We start from the raw sequence: 22,086 nt of genomic DNA, 5'->3' as shown, positions 1-22,086 counted from the left end.
ACAGTGGTTTCATTTCACGTTCCTTTGTCTGGTTTTTATATAAAAATGCAATGATTTATAACAAATAAAATGGTGTGGCAATTGACCACAAAATGTTATCCCTTTCCCCTCCTCAATTTCTTGGTCATCAGCGTCATCCAGTGGTTAGAGTTGGTACTGTGTGTTAGTAGTATTACACCAGGCTCCGCAAAGAATGTACCCGACACAAACGTCTACCGTCACATTTCAGTACGTGAAGTTACAGATACACTATTCCGCCAGTGAGCACATGCTGAGTTCGTAGGATATCCTTGCATCTTAAAACTTTCTTAAACGCTATCTATATTATTTCCTCAGCGATACTGCTGTGCTCGTCTGTGGCCATAGTGATAGGGGAGTGCCTTTTGGTGGAGGCACTCATCTTATTGGCCAATGACCCTTGGTTACCAGCACAAACTCCACAACAGAAGACACATGAGAGGCTGAGAGATTTTGTTCAGTGGAACACTGGAATATCGGTAGCCAGCACAGTCGGTCATTAAAAGATATGCCATGGACTGTAAGTTGACAGCTCATGATTGGTAGACAAGTTCCAATTCAAGAAGAGCGGGAAAATATCATTTCAAGTAACAGTTCGACATTTTAAACAGTTTCTCCGAGAAATTGATGTTTGCTAACGTTACTCTTACTGTAAGTTAATGCTAAAGTGCTAGCTAACTAGCAAGCTAACCAGCATCAACAATGTTATGTTGATTCGCAAGGCAACTTGATGATAGTAATGTCACCATGTCTAACATCAGCTGCGACCACTTAACTTATGTAGCCAAAAAACATGTCCCCTGTTTTGAAAAGAGATCGGTTGTTTTACTGTTGCGTGGATAGCGTGTTAGCTAACGCAATTATCTCCGCAGTTTGAAAACTAACGTTAGCTTGGAAGGGTTCGCTTGCTATCTAGCAAACGTTACAGCAATGATTGTTTTGCCAACAAGGAGTCATAAGATAACTTAAACTCCATCACTTACTTCGTCTGTCAGGGAGTTAATCTCTGCATAGACAGTACATCCAAGTACGTTTTCTAGGCTTTCAAGAATTCGGGAATGTGCGTTGGTGTCAGGCGGGACGCACCCCGCAGTTCACATCTGTATTGGTTAGCCGCAGTATTAAATTACCTTACCGTTAGCTAAAGGATGGTTTCAGTGAGCGAAAAGTCGATTATATCACCAATCGTACAACCAAATGTCATGATATTGAAGTAGAGCTGTGTATCTGTCAAAACAAAATCGGTGGGTTACTTGGCAAATAATTCTGCAGCTAATGTGTCACGTCTTTCTTTCTGAATCGGGGGAACAGGGACACCCAAAAGCCAACCTCACCGACCACCTATGGATGGAGAGGTAAGTGCGTGCACTAATGAGTGGAATCTCTTCGTATCACGTTGACCGGTTACTGGTGATGAATACAATTATATTTTCCAAATAGTTATCCCGTTCATCGCTAATGTAATCGTGGACCGTTTTCTTCATAGGATACCATAAATAACATGGAATTCCGTGGATGTAATGTATTTGTATGTTATGTATTTATGTCATGAGAGATAATGCATGCTGACTGGTTTTGAATCGGCAAGAACATTGAAAAGCTCACGCTCTGGTATTTAAAGATTTTAATCGTTGATCATCTCTTGTAAATCATCTGGGGTGAAAGCAGAAACTGGTTAAACCCACAGTCGCATCGTAAACAAACGGATGACTCATCTGGTGCCCCCTCGCTGTCAATCACAGCTTTTTCTCCTTTCTTTTTTCGTGCTTTCCTTTCTTCCTCTTGCTTTCTCTTTCTCCAGCAGCCATTCCTTTTCGGTGTTTCTCTATGATGCTGTAGCTGTTGGGCAGGCTTCCTGTAAGACGGTTTTTCTATTCTGTCCGTTCTGTGCATGCTTCTTCTTTCTTGCTCTCTCATCTTCTCGTATTGCTCTTGCATCAATATTAGCTTGTGTGTGTTACACAGTCGTACTGTGGGCTGTTTGCTGCCTGCTAATATTTACTAGTAGAGACCAGAGAACCATTTAACTTGCCATGTGTTTCTGCCTGGGAGATGTAAACAGACTATTACCTACTGTGCTGAGGTTTGACAACTTTGGCAGCCAGGGTATGCTTTTATGCTTGAGATTCATTTCAAACTAGCCTACCTTTGTGACCAAAAACCACAGGTTTCACATGCACCTGCTAACTACTGAGAAGATACTTAGCCTATGCCATATGCCAAACACATGCTGAGTGTTTATAACTAGGGCATTTTTTGGAGACTCATACAATCCTTTTACCAAAAGTATGCTCCCTGCCCTTTGACAGCAATGACTTTTCTCGTTAATATCACCATATCAATTCTTTCTTTCTTTTTTGGACTTATTAATGTACGCCCCTGAAGAAAGTGTGTTTATGTTCCTGAATATGCTGATGTGTTCATATAAATATTTTTTTATTAATTCCATTCTGCCTTGTATGTACTGTCACAATCTCTTCATCACAGTTTGTCAGCATATGATTTATGATGCCAGTAGTCCCCTGGTTACGGGTGTATACACAGCCTTATTTAAGGTGTTGTTTAGCTTTTTAAAAGCCTTAAATAAAGCTGTTAATGCCTTTAAGTTGTCAAAAAGAATTCTTCAACCTCAGCATGACGGAAGACCTACTTGTTGTTTGTATTTTGACAGGAGGGTCAGAAGCATTCCTTTGCTGCTGAGCAGATTCTGGATGAATATTTAATCACGCTCCAGCACAAAAACAGGTGCATACACACATACACACACACATACACACACACACACACACACACACACACACCCACTCCAGCGCAGCACAAAACGGTTAACTGTGGTGTTACAATGGCATCTTCAATTACAGGAACAGGAACACACAGCAGCTCTCTCTCACACTCCTAGCATCTCCACACACACGCACACATCATTTCCAGGTCTGAAGAGGTAGTGTTACTACCACCAGTGAGTCAGTCTGATTGGCCAATTTCTGAGAAGCCAGCTTGACATACTAAGTGGAGGCTGCGGTGTGGTCAATGACACTGCAAGCTCAAATGGCATGCTGGTTAGGGAGCATTCTTACACAACAACTCATCGAGAACCCTCACTCACTCACACGCAAGCACAGATATACTCTCACGCATCTCCCCTAGCCTAGTCTCCTGTGTGTGTGCTGTTGCCTCAGGGTGTCAAAGAGATTGAGGACCAAGGACCCCAAACAGATTGAATTGGAGAGGCTGGAGCAGGGCTTCTCAATCTACCTCAACGGAGCCAACGCTGAGAGGCCCGACAACAAAGGCACTCCACCCCGCAGGAGGTCGCCTCATACGCTTACAGCCTCCCCTCCAGCTGCACACAGAACTACACACACAGCAGGTATGCAGACACGCATAACATGCACTCAGTTGACATAACATGCCTGCACACATAAAGCTATGAAAGATTCCCACGTTGATCAGTTTTGAGTAATGTAGAACCTTAACCCTTTATTTACCCACCACGCATAAGCACTCATCAGACATACATTTGCATGCAAATATGGAACTTTGCATATATGTATATGTGTGTGTGTGTGTGTGTGTGTGTGTGTGTGTGTGTGTGTGTGTGTGTGTGTGTGTGTCCATAACACATGTATACTCATCATACAGAGATTTACATGCACATGTTTATAACACATATGTACTCATCTGACAGAAATGTACATGCATGTGTCCTAAAGGGGTACACACATGCCTGAATGACATCAGCCTCTTCACTGCTGCAGTCACAGTCTGTTTGTCTCTGACTCATAGATGCTAAAGATGTGATGATCCTCGGTAGTGATCTGACAGATGGCTGAGAGTGTGTGTGTGTGTGTGTGTGTGTGTGTGTGTGTTTGTGTGAGGTCGGATGTGTGTGCTGGACTCCTTTCTGTCTATCACTGAAGGGAGTGTTTCTTTTCTGCCTCCACAGAATCTTCTAGATGCAGTGATACAGAGAAGGAGCTGAAGAGAAGCCATACCGCACCAGGCAAAGTGCAGAGAAGAGAATGGGTGCAGGTAGCTTCTTTCTTTCATATTCTTTCGTATGTCCTTTCATATTTGTGCTCAGTTGCATATCTAGAGAGTTATTTGCTTGTGAAGTCGGGTGACAAGTATGTGTGCTCAGTAAGCTCCATCTGTGTGGTATGATGTGTGTGGAACTGAATTGATAAGTGAGGCACCGGGGGGAAAATTACAAGGAAAATTATTAAATAAGTTACCAGATATTGTTTAATGTGAGCCTTATGTAAATTTGGACATGAAAAGGTCAAGTCTAGTCTAGTGGGACCCATTGTGGGCTGCCTTAAGAGTGCTCACTGTCAAGCCCAGGTCCCTTGCTGCACCAGCAGTTTTGTTTCCCTGTATTTGTCACTTCTACAACAATAGTTTATGGTATAGATAAAAACATATATATGAATCACACAAGAGTACAAAGTTGAGCAAAGCTGTATCCTTTCTTTTTTAGCAACTGTATGCTTACTTTTGATTAAATTTGAAAGCGGCTAATGTAATTAGGTAGGCCATTAGTCTAAGATCTTGTAATGCTCTCCCATGAACTGTATTTCTAAAAAGCGAAGCAGCAGTCCACTCTGATCTACATTATTTATTTGAGGTTCCATTCTGGCTGTCTGCCAAGTTTTGCAAGGAGACCCACGCACTAATGACGGAATAGATCTAGAAATAGCCTTCATATTTAAGGAACAGCACAGGCCAAATTGTGAAGAATAATGTGACTAGTGTAGTTTATAAAATATGTGCAAGACGGGGCCCATAATTCTTCATCTAAAAAAGTACCTTCTCCCATTCTGGACCTGACCTATTAAATACGGTAAATGTTTGTTTGCCTCACGCGATGTTCTCCCACAGAACTCCGTCCACATACGGACCGAGGAAGGTACCAGCCTGAAGCTACAACCAGAGCCACGCTACTCTGCTGACTTTGAGCCCTACGAAAGCATCAGTATGGAGGTAGAGGATAGTTTTATGCTGTGTGTGACAGAGAGAGAGGCTGTCTGTTTAAGCCCGTGTCCTTGTGTGGGTGTTGCCACTTATCCTTTGCTCCCTCTGTGTCAGGGTGCAGGTGACAGCTGTAAAGTGTCTCGGGCGTTGGGGAGCAGATCTGAGTCGTGTTTGACCCAAGCCGAGCCGGACCACAGTGAGCGCGTCCTTCTCAACATGGACCAGGTCAAGGTGAGCGACATATAAGTCTGTCCATTACCAGTGAGCCACAAGGAGGACGACCCTTAACGTGTTAACTTCATTCAGTCATTTGTTTGGCTATCAGCTCATTATCAGAAGTATCTGGGCTGGCCATCTGGGAAAAGTCAGCATACAGGACATAACAGTTGGACCTACTCCTCATCCTCAGTAGAGTGTCACATTAGGTTTCTTCACGATGAACACAATAGGAGTTAGTCAGCAGTGTGACTGTTAGTCCAGACTGGAGCAGCTTGGTGTCAGTACTGTGGAAGTGCTATGGCCAGCTCCTTCTGCTCATATTTTGTTGGATTGTTTATTTCATGCTGTTCTGAAACCTGAAAGAAGATTAGCAGAAGTGGGAGGAGAAAATGGCAGAACTGTTCTTCTAGGTTGTTGTTGGGTAGTAACCCCAGAGACCACCACAGTTAGTCCAGCTAATCCACCAGGAGATACTAGATGAGACTAGTTGAGTTTTTCCAAAACCACTTGCTTGCCCTTTGCTGGCCATGCAGGGAATATGGAGATATCCAGAGTCATGGATGCTTAGAGCTTCCGGTTGCCATAGTCAGATCTGTCTGAGTGTGTTAAATGTTTAGGAGTATTCTGGGTCCTTTCCCTCCAGTGTTGTCACATCCTATACAGTCACACAGCCGTTTGTGGTTTACAGCAGTATGTGGTGGCTTTTGCTGAATTTGAAGCAGCGTGATGTCCTTTATATCACTGAGGTCAGTGTGTGTGTGTGTGTGTGTGTGTGTGTGTGTGTGTGTGTGTGTGTGTGTGTGGGGTGTTCAGGTCCTGCGGCGCAGCCTGGAGATGAGTGTTCGCCGCAGTAGTCGTGGTTCGGCTGGAGAAGACTCGGAGGACGAGTGGGTGGAAGAACAGATCGAGCGGGACGAGAGCAGCGAGAGCCTGGAGGAGTTGGGTCTCTCCTCCCGCCCCAAATACACAAACCAGCCAATCAACAGCCAGCTGCGGCCCGCTGACCTCATTGTGCTGGACTTTGGCCCCTCCACTAATGGTGAGGGTGAAATCTGTGTTTGAATCTAAGCGTCTATGACTGATCAACCTCAGAGGGACAGAAATTAATTGCACATGTTTTGTCAAGGTGCTCAGCTTACCAAAGCACTGTAAAGAGGAGGTTTTCTTGCTGTGTCAGGGACTCTTTTTTTAAGTCTCTTTTTAAGATTATTTTCCTTTTTGGGGGGGTGTGTGTGTGTGTGTGTGTGTGTGTGTAACCTCAGCAGGTCGTAAAGTGGAACGCTCTTTGTCGGCGAAGAGAAAAGAGAATGTAGAGGCCTATATCCCTACCAAGCCAGTCCTGGTGAAGAAACCTCCAGAAAGACTAGCATCAAGAACCAGCACTCCCACGTCACGTGAGTCACACACACACACACACGCACACGCACACACATATTCACTATAGATTAAAATTATTTCCAATCTGATGCTTTATTATGTATTGCCATGAACTTTGTTTCACATAGTTGAGCGTGTCTCCTCCACCATCACTTCCAGGTCCTGGCAGTCGTATAGAGCGCCCCCTGTCTGCAGCCCGCAAGCCACTGCAGGAGAACAGAGATCCTGAGGAGACAGTGAGCCGTGTGTTCCAGGCCCTCCAGAGGGAAAACACACCTTTATCCACACACACTCAACCCCCCGAGTCCAGGTCACACACACTCTCACCAGACCGCCGACAGCACACACCTGAGTCAAGGTCTCCTGCACACACACCAGAGCCCAGCTCACCTGCTCACACACCCATACCCAAATCACCCTCACCCTCCCCCATCACCAGATCTCCAGCACACACTCCTGTGCCCAGATCTCCTGCACACACTCCTGTGCCCAGAGCTCCCACACACACGCCCAAGTCCAGGACTCTCAGCCCACAGCAGGCTGAGCACAGACTCTTCAGCCGGAACCCTGTAAGTTGGGATACAGTATCACTTCTTATTGTGAAGTAATATGAGCTGAAAATGGCAGTTATGTAGCAGTTTTTTTTTTTTTTTTTTTTTTTTTACTTCTTACTGTTCTTCTTTCTTTAAGTATTAATACATTCAGTATGTAATAAATACATGTATTTGTATAGAAATGTTTTGATATTTTTTTTACCAATTAAGATGTTTCACAGCATTATATTGGTCAAGGATGTGATGTACACCTGCAGTTGTTAAATGTGTAGGATGGATGTACACCTCTCCCAAACTCTGCTGTGCCCATCCCTTTCTGTTTACTTCATGTGTCCTGGACTGCTGTCATTATGAACAGAATAGATTGGCAATAGTAATATTTTTGACATTTCCTGTCTGACTATTTCTAAGGTCAAGGGTCATCTGAAGAACGGATTGGGTGGCACTGGTGATGAAGATGAGGATGAAGAAGATGATGCAAGTCGGGTGACCAGAGCCATGCAGAGGATAACACTGATGGGTGCCAGGTGAGAGTCTAGACCTCCCCACTGACCTGCAGCATCATAAGTCCTCACCAATCCCATACCGCAATGGGATGAGTTTACAAGCTCCACAGATCTCCAAATCATAAAGAGTTGCCTATCCCGCTCTGTTTAAGCACTCCACACCAGTCAGTCCTCTCTGCCTCGTTTAACGGTTAGTTTCTTCTTCTTCTCTCAGTCAACAGAAAAAGCTGTTGAAAGCTCTGGAGCGCATCGAGTCTGAATCCCAACTGGAGTGTCCTCCTAAACTCAAGAGTCAAAGCAGCGTGAGCAGCAGTCCAGTCAGTGTCCTGTCCATCACCATTATCACCCAGATTAGCACAGAGCACGCTAACGCCTAGTGTCCACTGCACACATGCTTGCCACTATGAATGATGTCGGATTATTGACTATTATTATATTGATTATTGTAGTTCCAAGCAAAATCACTAACGTCTTCTTGACATGTCATACTTGGCCCTGTCAGTGGAGACTAGGCTTACTCAATTTTACAAACTTGCAACACTTTCCACAACCCACACACAAACATAAACATGCTCCTCACACACTGTTCATCTGAGTGTTTGATATGGGTATGCACAGATTGTAATGGGTTGTTCTTCTGATGGCAGAGGAGCCAAGCGTCTGCCGAGGTCACACCGACTCTGTACGTAACCATGGAGATCCTGTCCAACTGGGGGAATGATTGGCATGTGGGACTCACAGAGATGCAGTTCTTCTGTGGGAAGAACCGGAAGATCTTCGTGTCGCCCCACGACCTGGACATCCGGAACGCGCAAGAGCCAGGGAACCTGGGAGCACTGGTTAATGGGAAAACAAAGGCAAGTGTCTGTGTCTGTGTCTGCGTCTGCGTCTGCGTCTGCGTCTGCGTCTGCGTCTGCGTCTGCGTCTGTGTGTGTTTGTGTGTGTGTGTGTGTGTGTGTTTATGTGTGCGTGTGTGTGTGTGTGTGTGTGTGTGTGTGTGTGTGTGTGTGTGCACGCACTGGGGGTGAGAATGAATGGAAAAGTTATGTTAAAGTGGAAAAGTTAGTTACTACCAAATAAGGAATGTTGTTAATGTCTGTCTTTTTTCCCTCCTATCCTGTGTGAAATGTAATAATGTTCTTTGTGTGTGTGTGTGTGTGTGTGTGTGTGTGTGTGTGTGTGTGTGTGTGTGTGTGTGTGTGTGTGTGTGTGTGTGTGTGTGTGTGTGTGTGTGTGTGTGTGTGTGTGTAGACCACTAAGGAGCGGAACATGTGGGTGTGTGCATTTCCTCCACCAGTTCAGCTTTACTTCATCCTGAGGAACACTGAGCGCACTCAAGACTTCACCCTCTCACACATCAAGATCTGGAACTACAACAGAAGCCTCAATGTGAGTGTGTGTGTGTGTGTGTGTGTGTGTGTGTGTGTGTGTGTGTGTCTGGCTATCTGAATGTAGAACAGCAGGAGATTAGCTCAAGGGATTACAGAGGGTTCATGTGCCCTCCCTGCTCCTCCCACCCGCGCTCTCCCTCTCTCCCTCACACACACACACACACACACACACACACACACACACACACACACACACACACACACATTTAGAGCTGTGGCAGCTGTGACAGCCAGGCTGTCTTGGAGCGGAGGAGGGCTTAAGTCCTGGGTGCATTAGCCAGTCATGGCTGAACATTACGGGTGTGTGAGGTGTGTTTGTGCTTGTGCATTTTGTGGTGTGTATCTCAGAGTTTTTGTGCCTGTCTTAGTGTACTGCAGCAGACTGCTTTAGTTGTGTCTGTACAGTATTGTGTAAGATTATCTGTCAACTAGTGAGTGTGCTGTGCTGTAGTGATGAGTTTAGCTTCCACTAGCCACAGTGAGATGAGTTTAGCTTCCACTAGCCGCTGTGAGATGAGTTTAGCTTCCACTAGCCGCTGTGAGGCAGATCTCTGGCAGTAGGGATTCTGGAGTGTGTGAAGGAGCTCTGGGGTGTTAGAGTGTGAAAGTGTGAGAGTGCTATTGGTGTGGTGTCCTGCTGTGTGTTGTAAGAGTTGTGCAGTAAGTGTTATTGTCTGTTATGAGTGTGTGTGTGTGTGTGTGTGTGTGTGTGTGTGTGTGTGTGTGTGTGTGTGTGTGTGTGTGTGTGTGTGTGTGTGTGTGTGTGTGGTGGAGTGCAGAGCTTGTTTTGTGTGAGCATTTATGTTAGCAACGCCACTTAGCAAATCTGTGGGTGTGTTGTTTGATGCCCAACTTTCAGTGCTCTGAAACACTTGGCTAGAGAGAGAGTGAGTGAGTGCAAATGAACTAAGCAAGGCTGGAGCGAGACTTACCAAGACAGTACTACGACCCAATCATAGGTTCTGGTCAGATAAAGCTGTGTATAAATCACCTGCTATCTTTATGTTTTTTGCATGTATAATGCTTTTGAAGCTTGGTGGTGCCAACTCTGTGTTGAAACTGTTGGTGGTGATGGCGTGTGTGTGTGTGTGTGTGTGTGTGTGTGTGTGTGTGTGTGTGTGTGTGTGTGTGTGTGTGTGTGTGTGTGTTTTAGGATCTGGACATAGGTGCTCGTCATGTGAAGCTGTATGTAAACAGCACGCTGGTCTTTGAGGGAGAGCTGCAGAAGGGTTGTGGAAACTCCGTGTTTGACTACAGCACCGGCATCGACCTGCAAGAACTACTGCTCCCAGACTGCAACACTCCCAGCCCCGTCACATCCTCACACAGCCTGAGGGGCTGCAGCCCACAGAGCCATGACATCCAGACCGACCAGGACGTCAGCACCCACAGCAGCCAACCAGAAGCCCAGATAGAGCCAAGTAAGGTAGGAAGTCTGTGGCACCTTTTGAAGGCATAATCCCTGTTAGAGAGATGGCATTTAGTCGCCTAGTAATGTCTCACAGTACTCGTTGTGCCATCATGTGTGTCATCACCAGCATGAGGAGCAGGTCTCCTTTGGATGAGTTGCGGTGTTGTGATGCATGAAATATTCAGGCTGTTTCTGTGTGACTCTGCAGCAGGCACTGCCAGAGCCCAAGGCAGCAGCCATGCAGAAGGACTCGCTGGAGCTCGAGACCCACCCTCTGGACACCGACTCACCCACGCCAGGCCTGTCGGAGGACGGGGAGCACACAGTGACCACACAGCCCTCCGGCCGGACTCCTGATTGGCTCAATCCCTCGAGCAGGGCGGGCCCCGAGGCCTCTGAGGCGGGGCCTGAGCGAGAACGGGAGCGGCCCCTGTGGCTGGCGCGTCCCGAGGCCAAAAGCGCCTCGGTGCTGCCGGATCTGGCGTGCCACCCGGGCCGGGTGTGCCGGGGTGCGGCTCAGAGGTCCGCTCCCGGCAGGCCGCAGAGGCTCTTGAGCTCCGAGTTCAGCGCCGACTCCCTGGACCTGGACCCGGGGCTGAGCCTGGATGTACGGCCAGAACGGGACCGGGAAAGGGGTCGGGCGGATCGGGATCTGGGGTCGGACCTGCTGAATGACTTCAGTGAGCGGGCGGAGCGACCGGTCAGTGGGAGGAGAGGATCGTCACGGGGAGGAACCCGAGCGCTCAGTCAGAACTCAGACCTGACCAGTAGCGCCAGTAGCACAGGTAGGCCCACTCACACCTGACCAGTAGCGCCAGTAGCACAGGTAGGCCCACTCACACCTGACCAGTAGCACCAGTAGCACAGGTAGGCCCACTCACACCTGACCAGTAGCGCCAGTAGCACAGGTAGGCCCACTCAGACCTGAGGCTCTCATTCACTCTATGTCTCTCTCTCTCTGTCTTTCTCTCTGAACCTCTTTGAAACGTTGCTGGTAAACTTTTTGTTGAATTTATTTGGACTGCCTTGTTGTTGGATGCGCGTTGTGAAATGGCTGCTTTCTGTTTTGTGAGATGAGATATTTTAGCTCAGTGTGAAATGAGATTAAGTTGGCGGCTGCCTCTTCTAGCCTGGCCTGCCTTCCACAGTCTGGGTAATCCACCATGAGCTAGACAAGGCATCAAGCAGAGCCTAGTTCACAAGTGAAGTACAGCAGGCCTCTAGTCAAGCTCAGTTGGCTACTTTCATACCTAGTGGGGTAGGAGATCCCACCCATAAGCCAAGACCTGAAACCACTAAGCATACTGAACTGCAGAAGGACTCATATCAGAGCCACCCCGACTTGCTCGTGCCTATTCCATCTCTGTACCCACACTCACAAATGAATTCCAACCAATCTGGTGGTCATCAGCCAGGTGCCACTGACAGCAGCAGCTGCTCCCACTAATCTGCATCTAGTGACATGTGCCTCAGGTGGAGAACAGGCACTCGTGCTGGGTGAAAACCTGGCTGTGAGACTGTGGGGGAAAGTTGTGTGGATGATTGATAACTGAATATGAATATCTTAAAATATCTTTTCTGCGTTAGTCATTCTGCGTTTCCATAGAAATAGCCCCCTCAGTAAAGAGACCTCTCTTTGTTGTGTGATGAACTTATCTTGTGCAACACTTCACCAGTCTGTGTTAGCTCACCAGAATCCCGTCTCTGTGCCAGGCTTGGGTCCGGTCACTGCGGCGAGCCGCAGGCAGCGCTCCCACTGGCACAGCGAGCAGGAGGACTCGCTCATGGAGTCCTGGGACTCGCTCACCAAGTTCAACCAGAGCCAGCGCGGGCGCATCTCCAACATGGCCTACGAGGGCGACATCTTCGACGAGTTCCTGCAGCGCCAGAACGCCCACGCCCTGCCCCGCCCCGCCTCGCTGGACTTCCCGCCGGCCCCGACGCCCGACGAGCTGGAGGACGACCCCCCCGACCTCCGGGACGAGGAGGACTTCGAGATCCCCGTGCTCCCCCAAGGCCAGACGCTGGTCGTCAGCATCCTGTCGACGTGGGGCGACCGCCACTACGTGGGCCTCAACGGCCTGGAGGTGTTCAGCGCCACCGGCGAGCCCGTCAAGCCCGTGCTCGTCAGCGCCAACCCGCCCGACATCAACATCCTGCCGGCGTACGGCAAGGACCCGCGAGTGATCACCAACCTGATCGACGGCATGAACCGCACGCAGGACGACATGCACCTGTGGCTGGCCCCCTTCACGCCGGGCCGGCAGCACGTCATCGAGCTGGAGCTGGGCCGTGTGCACCGGCTGGCCATGGTGCGCGTCTGGAACTACAACAAGTCCCGCATCCACTCATTCCGAGGGGCCCGGGAGGTGGAGATGAGCCTGGACGGCAGGTGCATCTTCAGGGGAGAGATCGCCAAGGCCTCAGGCACTCTGTCTGGAGGTAAGTACCAGCGTGATCGTAATTCCACACAGCTAAGGACAAAAAAAATACGCTTCTTGCTAATTTACTTTGTCATACATTTACACAGAGTTGTTCATTCAATACTAAACAGACAGATATTTTAGTAGCTTTTATTGTTGCTAAATCTACGTTAACCCAAGCAAGAGATGACTTCATTTCCCATTGGCCTTCCTTCCTCTCTCAGGACTAGACCAGTTTGGAGATACCATCTTGTTTACCACGGACGATGCCATCCTGGAGGCCATGTCCCGCTTCGACGAGACGTTTGTGGAGCGGGGGGAGGAGACGGGGCCTGGGGAGGTGGAGGAGGTGCTTCAGAGGCCGCGAACAGCAGACGGGGAGGGAGAGGAGAGGCCCTTCACCCAAGCAGGCTTCAGAGAGGACGAGCAACCGGTAATAGACGAGGAGAGATAGCTCTGTGTGTGTATATGTGTGTGTGTGTGTGTGTGTGTGTGTGTGTGTGTGAGAGAGAGAGTGTGTTGGGCCAATGATTTTCCGTTTCAAAAAAATGCATTTTCCGTTTCACATTTGGTGAATTCCGTTTTTTTTTCCGTTTCAGCTCATTTTGTTCACCCTGAGGTAGATTGATGGCTTAAAATGAGTGAATAATATGTGCCCTTCTTAGATTGTTGTTTGCCAGCCATTAACAGAACAGAAGACTAAACATTTTTTGTTTTAAATGCGATTGGGAAGACGAGCGCGTGAATGTGACTGAATGTGGCTTTAGCGGAGATCTGTGGGTCAACCGTTAAAAAGGGGGGCGTGGCCGGAGCAGAGTTCAGCGCAGACGTGACATTTTCTCAGTGGTTTTGTTCTTTAATGAATGTTTGTTCATCGTTGCAATCGTTGTTGTGTTTATTTGAAAGAAATATAGCCTTGCAGCCCAAAATACAGGGGAATTTGGGCGATTTGTATGAACAAAGTGATGTTTCCGTTTCAAAGGTGCAATTCCGTTTCAAAGTGTTCATTCCGCGAATTCCGTCCGTTTTCCGTTATCGCGGAAAATCATTGGCCCTAAGTGTGAATGTGTGTGTGTGTGTGTGTGTGAATGAGTGAATGAATAAGTTAGGCTAGAGTCTACCCACAGGAGCAGCTGTCATCTTCCATTAATCTCTGTGGTTCTGTGTTTGCAGCTGGATCTGCGGGTGAGCCCACGTTCTGACAGCTCTCCAGATATCCCACACACTCCAGGGGTGTACACAGGAAACGGTGAGTGCCATCGCCATCGTCCCCACACCTCTATGTCCCTCATCTGTTAAGCTTCAGGCATTGTCCAGTGTAGCAGTGAAACAAATATACATAGAAAGGAGTTTGGTCATAATGGGTCAGATGTATCAATCTTTTTATTCAACTTGCTGTAGGACCATGTGTATGTATAATCCCACGATTTGTGTACGGAGGTTATCAAACAACGTATGCACAACGCATGCCTATTGTCTTCATAAAGCTGAATGCGTGTCAAATCAGCGTAAAGTCATGTACAATGTGAAAGTGTTTAACACCCACATACCCACGGCAGGCGTTCCTACGGAAGAACTCGGAATTCTCTTGCTGCGCATCCTGTGGGTTTATTAAGGGAGTCCATTGCCATGTGTGTCACGTCTGTGTTAAAGGTTACATAAGGACTAATATGATAAATGAAAGAGTCAAGGAATATATTGGCAATTTATTCTTAAAACCCCACAGTAGGTGTGGTACCTAGAGACACTATATAGTGCCCAGCAAATGGGTTCAGGATCGTCTGACTGAGGGATCAATAAAAGATAAAAAAAGAGACAGGATCATGTTGAAATGAGAGTGTGTGTGATGTGTGCAGTGCTGAAGCTGACCCTGAGTGAGACGTGGGGGGACGTGCACTACCTGGGCCTGACGGGGTTAGAGGCGGTGGGCCAGGAGGGCCAGAGCATCCCCCTGGACATCACCATGCTGGACGCCTCGCCACGCGACCTCAACGACCTGCCCGACCACAGCAACGACCTTCGCACCCTGGACAAGTCAGTGTTTCTCCATCTCTCTCTCGTCTTTTCCTCTTTGCATACCCCTACTTCTCTCCTCTGAAGCCAATAAGGTCACTGATGCATCCCCCCCCTCCACACACACACGCACACACAGGTTGATTGACGGGCAGAACATCACTATGGAAGATGAGCACATGTGGCTGATCCCCTTCAGCTCCGACGCTGAGCACCGGCTCACCATCCAGCTGCCCACGGAGCACACACTCACCGGTCTCAGGGTGTGGAACTACAACAAGTCACCGGAGGACACCTACAGAGGGGTGAGGCAGCAGAGCCAGCAGCACGCTAGTGAAAGGGGCCTTTTTCTGTACTCCATCACGAGATGAGCGGCTGATTTGTTGTTGTGGATGTAATGAGGGTTAGGTGTGTGTGTGACCTGCTTCTGTGACCCAGGTCTTTGTGTAGGGAGAGACACAGAGTAACACATAATGACCTAAACACAGCTGGGGACAGAGGTGGACAGGGAGAGTGATAAAGGCGTAGGACATTGGAAACGGGTGTGAATGTGGAGCAAGACAAGGAAAACCGATATTTTGCCGTACACAGGTGAAGGTGATGCATGTTGCCGTGGACGACGTGCCGATCTCTCCCCCTGAGGGCTTCTTGGTGCGGAAAGGTCCGGGCCACTGCCACTTCGACTTCGCCCAGGAGATCCTGTTCATCGACTACCTGCAGGCCACAGACAGTGGCTCCCAAACGCACAGGTACTGCGCTCACATGACAACAGGAGACAAACAGCTCTCGTTCCCACAGTAATGCTGACACTTTCAGTGCAGTACAGTTGCTTATAATACACAATGTTGGACACACACACACAACAGGTTACACAAACTGGGCAACCTACACAAGCATACTTTTCAAAGAACCATTACGCACACCATAGTATACATACATATCCACATGAGTTGTTTGTTTGTTTGAATTGACGTATGGATGGAATGAACATGTTCTCTGTTGTTTAATCTGCAGTGGGAGCTCGTGTCAGAGGGAAGAGGCCAGTATGGATTATGAAGCTCCACTCATGCCCTGTGGATGTATCCTTTGCTCACCTCACACACCTAAGAACACAACACACACATCACACAACACAACACACACCTAAGAACACAACACACACACCACACAACAGCCAATACACACCTAAGAGCACAACACACACATCACACAACAGCCAACACACACCTAAGAACACAACACACACACCACACAACACAACACACACCTAAGAACACAACACACACATCACACAACACAACACACACCTAAGAACACAACACACACTTCACACAACAGCCAATACACACCTAAGAACACAACACACACATCACACAACACAACACACACATCACACAACGCAACACACACCTAAGAACACAACACACACATCACACAACACAACACACACCTAAGAACACAACACACACTTCACACAACAGCCAATACACACCTAAGAACACAACACACACATCACACAACACAACACACACCTAAGAACACAACACACACTTCACACAACAGCCAATACACACCTAAGAACACAACACACACATCACACAACACAACACACACCTAAGAACACAACACACACATCACACAACACAACACACACCTAAGAACACAACACACACATCACACAACACAACACACACCTAAGAACACAACACACACTTCACACAACAGCCAACACACACCTAAGAACACAACACACACACCACACAACGCAACACACACCTAAGAACACAACACACACTTCACACAACAGCCAATACACACCTAAGAACACAACACACACATCACACAACACAACACACACCTAAGAACACAACACACACATCACACAACACAACACACACCTAAGAACACAACACACACTTCACACAACAGCCAATACACACCTAAGAACACAACACACACATCACACAACACAACACACACCTAAGAACACAACACACACTTCACACAACACAACATACACGTCACACAACACAACATACACATCACCCAACACAACACACACATCACACAACAGCCAACACACACCTAAGAACACAACACACACATCACACAACACAACACACACCTAAGAACACAACACACACACCACACAACAGCCAACTCACACCTAAGAACACAACACACACTTCACACAACAGCCAATACACACCTAAGAGCACAACACACACAACACAACACACACCTAAGAACACAACACACACTTCACACAACAGCCAATACACACCTAAGAACACAACACACACATCACACAACACAACACACACCTAAGAACACAACACACACATCACACAACACAACACACACCTAAGAACACAACACACACTTCACACAACAGCCAATACACACCTAAGAACACAACACACACATCACACAACACAACACACACCTAAGAACACAACACACACCTAAGAACACAACACACACTTCACACAACACAACATACACATCACACAACACAACATACACATCACACAACACAACATACACATCACCCAACACAACACACACATCACACAACAGCCAACACACACCTAAGGACACAACACACACATCTAAGAACACAACACACACATCACACAACAGGCAACACACACCTAAGAACACAACACACACATCACACAACAGCCAACACACACCCAAGAACACAACATGCACATCACACAACACAACACAACATGCACATCACACAACACAACATGCACATCACACAACACAACATGCACATCACACAACACAACATACACATCACACAACACCCAACACAATGTATAGCCAGCAGATGAAAACAAACAATATTTTTTAAATCACAGTTAAAGATGCAATCTGCGATTCAGTTTCGGTGTCTGAAAAGGCAAAAGAAGTGTAAAGAAAAGAAAACCAAAAATACGAATTTTGAAGTGTGATGAGTAATTGCTTGGGAATGTATCTGCGCTGTTCTGGCTGAGCTGTGTTTTTGTGTTCCTTAACCCCTCTTCCAGTCATATTTCAGCTGCAGCTCTTGACCTCTTGGGGTGACCCCTACTACATCGGCCTGAATGGCATTGAGCTGTACGACCACAACGACAAGAAAATCTCCCTCAGTGATAACAGTATCCTTAAGACAGAGCCGTCCCTATCTCTATTTTCCTAAATACATGAACAACAACATACACATAGGCTGATGTGTTTAGACATTTCAAGCCATGATGAACTGTCTGGAATGTTAAGTACATAGACAGAGAAATAGTGCCCTCTAGTGGTAGAAAAGGGTGCTCGTCTGCCTGTCTGTGTGATTGGGCTTGTTTGAGTGCTTTGGTGTGGCCTTTAATGGTGGCTCTCAGACATCGCAGCGTTCCCAGACAGCGTGAATGTGCTGGACAGTGTGAGTGGAGACGTGCGCACACCTGATAAACTGGTGGACGGAGTAAATAACACACATGATGGCCGGCACATGTGGCTTGCTCCGGTACTCCCTGGGCTGGTGAGCATTGTGTGTGTGTGTGTGTGTGTGCTGGTGTGTGTGTGTGAATATCTTTTTTCTCCTGGGTCCTAAGTAACCTGTGGCTGTGGGTTTGTGTGTGTCTCCTGCAGGTGAATCGGGTGTATGTGATCTTTGACCAGCCCATGACCGTGTCCATGATCAAGCTGTGGAATTATTCAAAAACACCGCAGAGAGGGGTCAAGGAGTTTGGGGTACATATTGGCTGTTTTGGTTTAATTCATCTTTTTGAGCATTGTCACCGGGTTCTGAACAGACAAAAAAAGTCTGAATCTAAAGTTGAACAGGGTTTACTCACAAGCCCTTCCTGATCCTCTAGTGTGAACAGTTTTACCCTATTTGGGAGTCAAAATAGCCAAGTCTCTGTTTAAGAAACTAAATTCAGCTGTAGGGAAAGAATCTTTAAGACATGGGGGTTTTGAATTAGCCCCTCCTAATTCCTGCAGCAGTAGTTTGTTATTTCAAGTTTTTTTTTATACTGAAATGAGAAACAGTTTGTTTTGGCTGAGCACCTAGGCATTGGCAGTGCCTGCTGTTTTTCCAGGCATTGACCTTGGCCCTGCTTTACACCCTTGGGAAATGAGAGAGGGAGACTGTGAGAGAAGAGGGAGAGAGAAGAAGGGGTCACAGGAGATGCAGTCCCACAAATTATGATCATTCCCTAGTCCCCATTCCTAAGTTCATTTTGCACTGCGGCTAGTATCACAGCTACAACAGGAGAAGTTTGTACAATGGACGTGGAAAGCATTCCCAATCCATCGCCTTAATTTTGACCGCTACAACTAAGCCTAGTGAGCGTACATCATGATTATAGTCATTAACTAATATAGCCTATTTTATACTGAGTTGTTAACATATCAACACAAAGAACTCTGAATTCATCAGAAATAAACATTCATCATGTCATGACACAGGAGATTAACCACTTGACATCAATGAATGAATGTTTGTTTGTTTCTGTCTGTCTGTCTGTCTGTCTGTCTGTCTGTCTGTCTGTCTGTCTGTAGCTGCTTGTGGATGACCTGCTGGTGTATAATGGCATCCTTGACTGCGTGAGCATCGTGAGGGGGATCCTGCCCACGTGTGACCCGGTGGTGCCCTACCACACCATCCTCTTCACCAACAACACACACATCGCTCAGAGGGAGAAGAACACCGTCATCAGGTTTGTCAAAAGAAAGGATCAATAAGTCATTATTCTGTATTGTCTCATGCCACAGTGGTGGACATTTTATTTAAAAACAACTACAAAAGTAGGAAGTTCAGAAAAATAAGGATACATCAAAATAATGACAGTAAAGTGTATCATCAGATAAAATGGTTGAAGACAGTTCTAAAGAATATTTTTCCTTGGTTTTTCTATTTGATTCATTGTTACTTTAAGATTCAAGCTTTAAGATTCATTAAGATAAGATTCAAGATTTAAGATTCATTAAGATAACACATGAAGGCGGTCTCTAATATGTTCTGGTTGAGTGCTCAATCACAGTTTTGTGTGTGTGTGAGACAGAGAGAGAATGAAAGACAGTGGTGGCTGCCTCTGGCATGACTGTGTGTGAGAGTACACTGCGTTTGCTTACTGATGACTGAACTGATGCATGTGTGATGTGTGTTTGCCAGACGAGTCCATGATGAGCATGTGTGATGTGTGTTTGTGAGACGAGTCCATGATAAGTGATGTGTGTGATTTATCGAGATGTGACAGATGTGTTGTTCCTCTCATAGCTCTCAAAAGAGCAAGCATCGTAAGCAGTAAGTAACAGAGGCATTCCTGTGTATAGTTCTTTTTGCCGTGTTTGTGAAGTAACCCCTTTCGTACAGAGTGGCTCCATCCATGATGGACATCTGACCTTTTGTGTGACCTCCCTATCCAGTGATGTGACAACCCAGTCTTCCTTTTCCCCAAATTCACCCCTCTCCTCAGTTTGACCTTACCAGTGACCAGTGAAGTAGTTGTCCATAAATGTTGGTTCCGGTCCTAATCATTAGAAGGTCCACTTTGACATCTTAGCTCTGGTGGCTCGTGGCAATAACATATTGTCTTCAGGTAGAACTGTAGCCGTGTGCCATCACATTCCTCACAAGCATTCACCTTTATTGGCACAGCAACCACGTGGAGGACCAGGATGTGAAGATGACCAATGAAAATCAGATAGTCCATCAACACAGACGAAAACAGAACGCCGACCCAGGTGAGGGAAGGGGGACACGTTTTGTGGTGTTGTACTTTAGTCTCTTTTTATCTGCCTTTGTGTAGAGCATTTGTTTACTGTTACTGATAGCATACATTGCCATTTCCTTTTTTTAGCCCTTCGTCCTAAAACATGTATGACAGACACGGGAAAGCTGGGCAAGAGAAGATACTAATGGAGCAGAAGTGGAATGGAGGGGTTCGAGAGGGAGCTGACAACGGACAAGATGCTACTTAACAGGTGTCATATTTGTTAGACGTGTGGCTCACTTGAGCTCAAGCACATCCCCACTACCTGTGCTCACGGGCTGAGCCCTCACAAACTGCTGTGCCTTTCAGGAAACAGCCAAACACAAGGTAATAATAGCCACTGGAAACCTTCTGAAGCTATTTAAGGCTTATGTCATCCTGCTCTGATGACCTATTTTGGCACAGAAATCCTTGCACAAAGGTGTGTTTTTGAGTGGAAAACACACATTCAGGGACATTTATTAATGCTCATCTCCAGAAATATTCAGACAGCGCAAAGCAAGCTTTTAAGATGGGCCAGATTTTTACCATGTCTCACTCCCTCCCTCTCTCTCTAATGCTGCTGTATCTACATGTAGGATACATGTGTATATACTTGTGTATATATGCTTAATAATTAGTTGTCCAGGTGATTTTAATGGGATTGTGTTGTTTGTCTGTATTCCCAAGAGCAGGTAAGGTTCCCTATCTAAGTGCCCTTCTCCGCACTGTACATCTGCACGCTTTGAGTCAGTTCATTAAACAAAATGTCTGGTTTTGAAAAATATATGAGCCAGCTTCACCCCAATTAATGTGAAATGTGTAAATGCATATACAATTGTGCCGTTATTGCCAATAGATATATTGATAAGGGCACACAAAAAGACAATGTGTAGAATGTGTTGCTGTGTGTGGCATTTGTGGCACAGCATTACTCACCTTGCAATGTAGAAATGCTAGTGGCGAGAAGTTTGTACTGTATATACACTATACATTATATGCAAGCACTGGATATATACCTCAAAATTTGTTCAAAGTTTAAGCGATAGTTTATTCAAATGTTTAGCTGCGTTTCAGTGTCATTCAGTTCTCAGAATGGACTATCTTTGTGAATGTGTGTGTGTGTGTGTGTGTGTGTGTGTGTGTGTGTGTGTGTGTGTGTGTGTGTGTGAGCAAACATGTTTGGTAGTATGTGTGTACATATATATTGTGTCCATGGCAACGCCCCTACTCTCCGTACTACTGACATTCAGAATATTCTATACGAGAAACTTTTTGGGGGGTGAAATGCAGTTTTTTGAAAAAGCAGTTTTGTTAATAATTGAAGTGTCAGTTGGAGCTTATAATAAAGCAGTCCTAAAAATGTTCTTTGTTCGTATATAAAAAAATCTTTCAGGCTTTTCTAGAAATCTCAAAATAATGGTCAATGTAATGCAGTCATTACTAAATAAATATCTATTTA

General features: G+C 46.4%; 1 protein-coding gene across 8 annotated transcripts; it reads left to right on the top strand.

The window, feature by feature from the left end:
• Positions 1–220: 220 nt before the first annotated feature.
• katnip (katanin interacting protein) lies at positions 221–21,743 on the top strand. Of its 8 annotated transcripts, none has more exons than XM_031561365.2 (30): positions 221–538; positions 1,330–1,373; positions 2,690–2,763; positions 3,171–3,388; positions 3,965–4,050; positions 4,900–5,001; positions 5,107–5,223; positions 6,025–6,250; positions 6,474–6,605; positions 6,748–7,157; positions 7,554–7,669; positions 7,863–7,965; positions 8,296–8,505; positions 8,900–9,037; positions 10,193–10,465; positions 10,659–11,235; positions 12,164–12,892; positions 13,098–13,306; positions 14,047–14,122; positions 14,730–14,907; positions 15,026–15,191; positions 15,478–15,635; positions 15,901–15,965; positions 17,925–18,035; positions 18,267–18,406; positions 18,517–18,618; positions 19,432–19,589; positions 20,150–20,176; positions 20,531–20,616; positions 20,733–21,743. In XM_031561365.2, the coding sequence occupies exons 1-30, from the start codon at positions 532–534 to the stop codon at positions 20,789–20,791; spliced, it is 5,097 nt and encodes a 1,698-aa protein (XP_031417225.1). In that variant the 5' UTR covers positions 221–531; the 3' UTR covers positions 20,792–21,743. The 8 variants fall into 8 exon arrangements, with proteins under 8 accessions (XP_031417225.1, XP_031417224.1, XP_031417220.1 ...); XM_031561364.2 differs by having other exon boundaries at positions 221–605; positions 3,198–3,388; XM_031561360.2 differs by having other exon boundaries at positions 221–605; positions 6,477–6,605.
• Positions 21,744–22,086: the final 343 nt, after the last annotated feature.

Source organism: Clupea harengus, chromosome 23, assembly GCF_900700415.2.
Source record: "Clupea harengus chromosome 23, Ch_v2.0.2, whole genome shotgun sequence".
In the NCBI taxonomy this organism is placed as follows: domain Eukaryota; kingdom Metazoa; phylum Chordata; class Actinopteri; order Clupeiformes; family Clupeidae; genus Clupea; species Clupea harengus.
This window is presented reverse-complemented; position numbering and strand designations above follow the sequence as displayed.

What these genes read in the sequence shown, in the direction of transcription:
- katnip (XM_031561359.2), top strand. Translation starts at nt 554, where the DNA reads ATGATTGGTAGACAAGTTCCAATTCAAGAAGAGCGGGAAAATATCATT. An exon ending in GCAGCGTGAGCAGCAGTCCA is followed by an intron (nt 7,966 to 8,295) that starts GTCAGTGTCCTG and finishes TTCTGATGGCAG; the next exon opens with AGGAGCCAAGCGTCTGCCGA. An exon ending in CTCAGGCACTCTGTCTGGAG is followed by an intron (nt 12,893 to 13,097) that starts GTAAGTACCAGC and finishes TTCCTCTCTCAG; the next exon opens with GACTAGACCAGTTTGGAGAT.